Genomic DNA, 7775 nt, shown 5'->3' with positions numbered 1-7775 from the left:
ATATATACGTATACACACACACACACATACTTTTAGCATAGAACTTCCTATCATACTCGGTACTAAATTGAACGTGTGTGCCAAAAAATTAACAGACAAATGCATATATTTTTCAACCATATTCCTTCACCACCCATCAAAATTCCAAATCACGTTCTTTTCTAAAAGACCAAAAATATATAAAAATATAAAATATACAATATAAACACTCCCAAAAGAATACGAATATGCTACTACTGTTCGCTCAGAGAGACTGTCTTCAAAATTTTCAACAAACACTTATGAAAGATGAATATATATATATATATATATATAAGAGTATTATAGCAAGGAGGAAAGAAGGGCTGGCATTTGTGCACAGACACACATTTAAGTATTTTTTTTAATGGACAGAGACTTATTCAAGGATCACATTACCTTATCAACCCATTAAAGCATTTATTGGCACCAAACCCCAGAAAAAGCCATCTTTTTTTTAGTGCGCCAACCCCTAAGCCATAAACTATCAATATTCCCACTTGGGTTCCTTCTTTGTTTCCATTCTTTTATCTTCCGCATTAAAATTAATGGCACGATATATATATATATATATATGCATATATATAAATGTTTTGATGATCATTTCAAACCAGAAGTTAAATTTCCAATGGTCAAATCAAATGACAATAACAACAATAATAATCAATCCAACCCTGTAGGAGCACATCTCATATAATTCCATTTAAGTTTGAGTTTTAAACTTAGACGAGATCTCCACTGGGGTTGCCAAGTAAGCAAAGCGAAGGTTTAAAATAACCAGGGCTTGATTGTGAAGCAAGCAAGCAAACAAATATATCGAATGACTGTGTAGTAGTTCCACTGGAAATAGCGAACTTTACTTATTACTGGAACAGAGTAATTGCCAAGTTCCTCCCTCATGCAATCCTGGCCCATAACTTAGTGGGGTCAGATTTATAGGAGGTTCTTCATTTGGCACATGCCTCTACAGGGATGATGGAATGATGCCCTTTGTTTATCTGTTGTTGTTGTAAAAGAGGACCCCCCCTGGCTTGACTTCCTGTTAATGTACTCACAGAATCTGCAAAGCTTCAACTTGCTTTTGTACTCTAAAGCATAAAATTTCCCCTTTTCACACCACCATTCCTGCTTAGAGGTAATTGTTTACTTCTGTCCTCAGCACTGATCTCCAATGCAGTCAACGATGTTGGGTAAAACTTCAGGTGTTGAAATGGGTGTTTAACAAAGAATGAGAATTAAAGTCTTGTATGGTGTATGTGTATTGTTTGTGAGTTTTGAATACAAGTGCTCAAACCATCAAAGGCAATGGTCTGTAAACACCAATGAATCACATGATATAAAATTATCAATGATTTAAAAATAGGTTTAAATGTTGAAAGAAGTTTTCTATGATACACGAATATGTACATGTGCACATCATTCTGGTTAAGAAAAATGTTGTTTTGATATCAGGTGGATGACTTGTTCATGTATTATAAACCTTTTTCTGTGAATCATATGTGATATGGAATTCACATGCATTACTTTCCTTACAAATTTCATCTTAATATAGAAATATATACTTTTTTCTTTTTCCTTCTTTTAAATAAATAAATAAATATTTATGTGTGTGTTTTTTTCCTCGACTTATTTGCCACCCATTTGACTCTTTGACACCAAATTTGACCTTCATCTTTATTCTTCATTTGACAATCCACTTCCAATTATGTTTTCTCAAAATGAATTTTCATGCTTAAGTTGGTTGTAGCTGATCTAGAGTATTTTTAATTTTGAAATTCCTGTGCAATTCGGAGTAAATTTCGCAAACGTCATCTTCTCCGCAGTGTCACCTATGCACAAAGATCAGTCCAGTTGACAGTCCAAAAAAGAAAAAAATAGGATGGAGAAGGAAAAGTATGAGAGAAAAAAAAGAAAAAGAAAAAGAAAAAGGATGCCTACATGAAAAAGTGGAGGCAAAGTGGTGATGAGCCCAGCGGCACTAAAAATAAACAAGAAATCCACTAAGAAACAGGGAACTGAGGGGGGGGAGCATCTTTTGTTTGAGCCCAAGCAGATTAGTTTGTGTTCAATGTTTCCATCACTTACATAATCATAAAGCCAAGATTACGAGTAGATGTGGACTGAATACATGTGTATATTCATTTATATATAAATATATATATATATATCCACACGCGAGGATATTTTAGGGTACAGGGTCCAGTGCTGCGTTGGCAGCGTGAGCCGACGTGGCAGGCTCAGCATTGCGACAGTCCCATACGACCTGCCTCGTGCGACCGACCGACCGAGCGGGGGGGGGGGGTACTGTTCCGTTGTGACAGGGATCAGTCAGGCCGTCCCGGCACGACACTTCCTCTTCAAAGCTGCCCCACCCTGTTGTTGCCGTCTGTTCGTGTGGTGCTTGCCAAGTTGCGCTCCGGGATTGTTCGCCATCGCTTAATTCTCAGGACGCATTCGAACCTTCACGGTGCCCGTATTTCGCCAGGTGTGTGTTTCGGAAGTCGAACCTTGGCCAATTGGTGCTCAGGCTTGGAAGGGAATATCGAAGGGTGGAATCTTTGTGCGTGTCGAATAGTCGCGGGAAGAGCGATCGAGGAGGAGGAGGAGGAAGAGGTTGGAGCGGAATTGGAAGGCGTAGGGGCGTGGCTCTTAAGACGGGGAATTCGGTGAGGGTTTGGAGTTCACGACGGCCAGAAGTGTCGTCGTGGTTTTTGGTTAGTAGCGAGAAGAGACACGACCGTGGTTGTTTCGTTGTTTTTTCGGCTGTGTTGTTGAAGGAGGGTATATTTTGTGGTTAGGTATCGTGTTGAAGGGACTAGTTGTGTTTTTCCGACGCTCGTGGAGTTTTTGGAAGTGAGAAGGAGGTACTTGAGGTATTCTTGTGTGGCGCGCCTGTCGGGACTGTCTTCGGACCGTTACTCGCGTACGGGACGGGAAGGAAGATCGCGTTCCTAAGTCACAGACAACGAAAATTGTGGCTTCTTAGTAACTCAGAACACCAAGGCTCCAAAACTCGAAGGAGTTGGGGTTAATTGTGTTGCTTGTACGGACCATCGACTTTGTCCTCTATTCTGCCTGTTCAACCAGTTTTTGCTCCCTCGACGACGTCTCTTTGTTGCAAGTTTACGTCTGCGGAGCGGTAACTTTGGTAAGTCACTCGACATGCCGAATTTTTGTAATTTGTCACAGTTTCCGTATCCGTTTTTGAAACACCTTGGTCTTGCATGTAGAATTAGTGAGGCACTCGTGTTTTACTGTCTCGTGGGCGGCCATACTTTGATGCTGTTTTCCTCCTATTGTTCAAAGTCTTGCAATGGAGAGGTTGGTGACGGTTTGTCCCTCGTACGACATATTCGTGCTTTTCCTTATGACTCTGTATACCGTGTTTTTCCTGTGTTTTAGGCTTGTTAGCCTAGTATGTTGATGAACTATGGTCAGTGCGACAGGACTCATGCTTTGCGTTTTCGTTGTCATATATGCTTTTTACTTTATTGTTTGCGATTTCCCAGGCCACCGTGTTCTGTCTGTCTAGCCTGACTAAGAACACGTGAATTTAGTGTAAGATGCCAGTTGCGTTTCATGTGAGCGTATATTTGGGAGTTTACGAATTGTCAATTTAGGCTTAAGTGGCCAGGCCTGCTTTTTACCTTTATCGCGCTGCTGAATTCAGTGGTGCCCCGCATGGATACCACTGACAGGGAGCAAAACTAATTAATACTCTAGTGCTTGTCTTACTCTGGTTCAGACGATGCATTTAAGTTTACGATTTAGATTTGCGTGTGCTTTTTCATTTAGCAGTCGCTCAACATCTGGTGCCTTTGGTGACGGGTGTTTGCGCAAGTGTTAGTTCACATCTCTGGTTTTTTTTTGTCTTGTTGATTTTCTTAAAACTTTACATATTTATTATTGTGGTCTTGTTTGATGTTGACGATGGAAGGTGTATACTGTCGTAATATTGTTGTTCGAGCAACATTTCGCTTTCAGATAACCTCGTTGTTAACGCCCAATTTAACTAGATTCGGTTGTGGTGCTTAGATTTGAGTGCTGTGTTATAGGAAATATCTGCAATTTTCTATACGTTGAATCGTCGAATTCTTTTTTGAAAGTTGGGCTTCGGATAGTTTCAGTACCGTCGAAGCTGTATTATTTGTAGAGTATTTTAAACCTGTATGAGGCTTTTCACTGTAGGTAATAAGGCTTCGATAGGAAAGAACGATAGGCTTGGATTGGTTGGCTTCTCTTAATTTGCACACCCAGCATTTTTTCTTTTTCTTTTTCTTCTTGCTTTCTTTTTTTTCTTAAGTTAAAAAAGATAGCAAGAAAGAAACGAAAAGAAAAGAAAAAATGAAGGTTCTGCGGGTATGCTTGGAATAGCGCTGTTATATTCTTTGTGTGAAGGCTGTGATTGCTCGTTTACTCGAGGTTTGTTTGTTTGTTTCTCATCGAAACATACGCTGGCAGTGATTGAACAGGCACTTCAAAAAATGGGCCCCAAAGGATACGCAATTAAGAGCAATGGCAATGCCACCAAGGAGCTTTCATGGATGGACCGGATGTGCCATAAAATTGAGACTTACTGCGACTTAGGAGAGCCTGGGCGAGGACCGTCAATCATTCAGGTATACTATATTTGTGTTTTTCATTCGCACAGTTTTCATTATGAATTTTGGTACGCTTGCAAGTCATTGCCATGCTTTTTGATAGGTAATTAGGGCTAGGAACATTGTATGGCTAGTTAGGGCTGCCTTACTATCCGTTTGCGATGTGGACTTTTGTATTTCTCATTCCTTTCCGGGTTTTATCATACCAGGTGAAAGAGTATGACCCCCTAGTTATCTAATTTCACTTTTGATTTTTTTATTCACTTAGTCGGATTTTGATCCGTTATGAACAGGAGATTGAAGAACAATTCAACACTTTTGGCGCTGGCTTACGGAAGTTCGCTAATGAAGCCAACGATTTCGTGCAAGTGCTTCTGAATGTTCCCTTGACTCCCAACGAGGGAATCGGGGAGAAAATGGTGGATTTGCCAAAACAACGTGATCTGAAAGCAGTGCAGGGTGAGGAGCAGGTTGCCAAGCAGCCAGTTAATCAACTAGGAGCTGCTCCCATGAACTTTTTTGATGAAGCTTGTATGAAGATGACCAAGAAAGGTAAATATATGGTGGCCTTTTAAAGGTCTCTGCGTCTGTTATCTTGGAAGATAGTTAGCCAAATGTTCGGAAGGTGCCTTTTGCAGATGCTTTAGTTTTAATGTATCTAATCTAATGAAAAGACTAGCCGGGAAAAGGTTGTAGAAGGTATGCGTGTTCAGTATTTATCCTCTGAGCATCTCTGCTGAGTTGACCCAATTAGTTGAGTGAACGTAGAATATTCTTTATTACCAAATGGGTTTCTTGCAGTTGGAGTTACATTTCAAGTAGCTGGGTGCTTGCAGGTGAGTTGAAGGATGTTCGTGACACAAACTACAATAACTGCAGAGCTTTGAATGTTCTCCCTGTGGAGGACGGAGACAAGTTTCCTTTTGCTGAAGTTGCATGGGATTGGCCGCAGCAACCTTACAACCAGTCGGTTGAAGCTTATATAGAGCCACAAAGATACCATGAAGTGGGACAGGCCAGCTGTGGATCACTGGATTTATCTGATTCTGAAATGGACGCGTTTGTGAAGGTCATTTTCTGACATTCTGTGGGATACCTGTAGTCTATTGCAGCTTACTGTTTGATGCATAAGCATCAGGGTTCATGAATCTGCTTTGGTTATCAATAGCGAATGTCATTAGCACAATTATTTCCGACGATTGCTCATAGTTGCGAGTTTGATTTTTGGGGTCCGGTGATGTAAACTCCCTTGCATATGAATTTTTTCAGCTGATGTGGTGCGCATCATAAGAAATTACTACATACTAAATGGACATGATGATTTTTCAACAAGAGTCTCATGGTGTTTGGTCTTATTTCTGCAGGAGGATGCAGTAGCGGACGTTGGTGAGGATGTGAAGAATTCAAATGAGATGGAGAGAGAAAACCAATCCGCAATGACCTGCTTACCAATAGATGATGCAAGGAATTCTCAGAGAGATGCAACATCTGATTCAACTCTTCTTGATGGCTGGGAGGGGGATGATATTGTTATCAACGAGGACGAGGACGAGAACGAGGAGGAGGACGACGATTGGGAAATTGTGTGAGAAAATGCTTTTTAAGTCTATACTCGAGAGGATTCAGTGATCTGCAAGGTTAAGTGGCTCAGTTTCCCAGCTCTTAATCTCTTGCAATAAATAGATATCAGAGTCCGGTACCTCTTGGTTTGTTATGTGCATATTCCCCACTCTCAACCTTTTCTCAACCCACACTGAACTATGGAGAGGACGTACGTTCGTAAGAGTAGAGCATTCGTCTGCCTGACGCAGCCTCAGCCCAGTATCCAAAACAAAAGTAAATATTCATACCCCCAGGTGAACAGGAATATCTGGACGCCTTGTCTAAATAATTGATCATACATAAAAGGGATTTGGGCTCCTCCACAGCTTTGCTCATTTTTGACTATGAAATATTCGTACGTTTTTTGACTCGTACCGAATTTATTATTCGTTGTGACCAAGCTTCGATCATTGTGTCAAAGATTTTGCTCAGAGGTGGACTCAGATGTTCTACATCATTAATCTTGTCTGTGTTTTTGCTTTTCACCTTATCGGAGATCGGATTTGCTCCACATGGTGTGAAGAATTACTTGAATTTGTAGGGTGAATTAGCGTTGTAGTTGTCGAGCTATCCCTCTGAGAAATGTTCTACACGGATATCCAAGTTAACTATTATGGGAAATGGCAATATCACCAGGGCGTAAAATTGCATTGAACTACGGATGATTTCTTGGAGTTATTGGTTGAAGAGTTTCAGACAAACCTGGAGGAGTTGGTTTTGTACAGCTGTTTTAGGACATTTCTATGTAGTTTGCCTTACTGAAGTCGACACATTTCTCTGCAGCTAGTAATGTTGGTCTTATTGGTTATCAGTCCTGCAACTTCCCAGTGACTATCCAGGTTTCGTAAAGTGTTGTGTTATAACGAATTTCCTTTGAGTCATGGTTTCTTCAAGAGTTGGGGCATCTAACTGGTTATATCTAGATTTTCATTTGTCTAATATAGAGCTTCACATTTTCTGGTTGAATTCTCGCTTTTCGCAACACTAACAGCTTTCATTGAATTGTGGCAAAAGTCCAATGGTTCTCTTTCATCGGGGTATCAGTGTAGAGATTGTGGGTTTTTGTACTGTCCATTGACAACTTCCTGGTTGTGTTCTATTCCCAGACTGTTCTTGGAAGATCCATAGTGAAAGTACATGTAATAGAATCCAAATCATTTCAAGTCTCTTGTATGAATGTAGTGTGTAGAAGGTAACATTACAGTTTTAACGAAGTACCTGCTTGAATACACTGTTTGACTAATGTATTGAATGTTTGCATTGAAAGCAATTGAAGATGTATTTGACGAAGGATCATTAGATTAAGAATTATAAGCTTAAAATACAAAAGATTGAGATAGTTGTTACAGTAAAAATTTGTATATTTGCAATATTAGACAGTTTATGCATTAATGATTGTAATTTTGTTAGAACAAGATATATAAATTATAATCATATTACAAAATAAATTTGCAACAATTTAAAATAAAATTATTATTTAGCTTGGTATTCTAAATTGTTAAACTGATGTAGTTGTTTACTAAATCAGCCCACCCATCTCAACTATCATCAAAA

At 39.8% G+C, this 7775-nt stretch overlaps 1 protein-coding gene across 4 annotated transcripts; it reads left to right on the top strand.

Annotated features, from left to right (window-relative positions):
• The first annotated feature begins 2417 nt into the window (after nucleotides 1-2417).
• On the top strand, nucleotides 2418-6571 carry LOC112291366 (uncharacterized). 4 transcript variants are annotated; one of them, XM_090255690.1, is made up of 6 exons: nucleotides 2418-2684; nucleotides 2817-3166; nucleotides 4480-4637; nucleotides 4913-5171; nucleotides 5456-5688; nucleotides 5984-6571. In XM_090255690.1, exons 3-6 carry the CDS (start codon nucleotides 4503-4505, stop codon nucleotides 6206-6208), a joined length of 852 nt encoding a protein of 283 aa, XP_090111816.1. In that variant the 5' UTR covers nucleotides 2418-2684; nucleotides 2817-3166; nucleotides 4480-4502; the 3' UTR covers nucleotides 6209-6571. The 4 variants fall into 4 exon arrangements, with proteins under 4 accessions (XP_090111816.1, XP_090111818.1, XP_024394418.1 ...); XM_090255692.1 differs by having other exon boundaries at nucleotides 2418-3166; nucleotides 4491-4637; nucleotides 4916-5171; XM_024538650.3 differs by having other exon boundaries at nucleotides 2418-3166; nucleotides 4491-4637.
• Nucleotides 6572-7775: the final 1204 nt, after the last annotated feature.

This window comes from Physcomitrium patens, chromosome 14 (genome assembly GCF_059467195.1).
Source record: "Physcomitrium patens ecotype Gransden chromosome 14, ASM5946719v1, whole genome shotgun sequence".
Classification (NCBI taxonomy): domain Eukaryota; kingdom Viridiplantae; phylum Streptophyta; class Bryopsida; order Funariales; family Funariaceae; genus Physcomitrium; species Physcomitrium patens.
The sequence above is the reverse complement of the archived record's forward strand: the minus strand, read 5'-3'. Positions and strand labels throughout refer to the sequence as shown.

Coding starts and splice junctions, on each gene's coding strand:
- LOC112291366 (XM_090255690.1), top strand. CDS start 4,503: ATGGGCCCCAAAGGATACGCAATTAAGAGCAATGGCAATGCCACCAAG. Junction 4,638..4,912: donor GAGGACCGTCAATCATTCAG/GTATACTATATT, acceptor CGTTATGAACAG/GAGATTGAAGAACAATTCAA. Junction 5,689..5,983: donor AAATGGACGCGTTTGTGAAG/GTCATTTTCTGA, acceptor TTATTTCTGCAG/GAGGATGCAGTAGCGGACGT.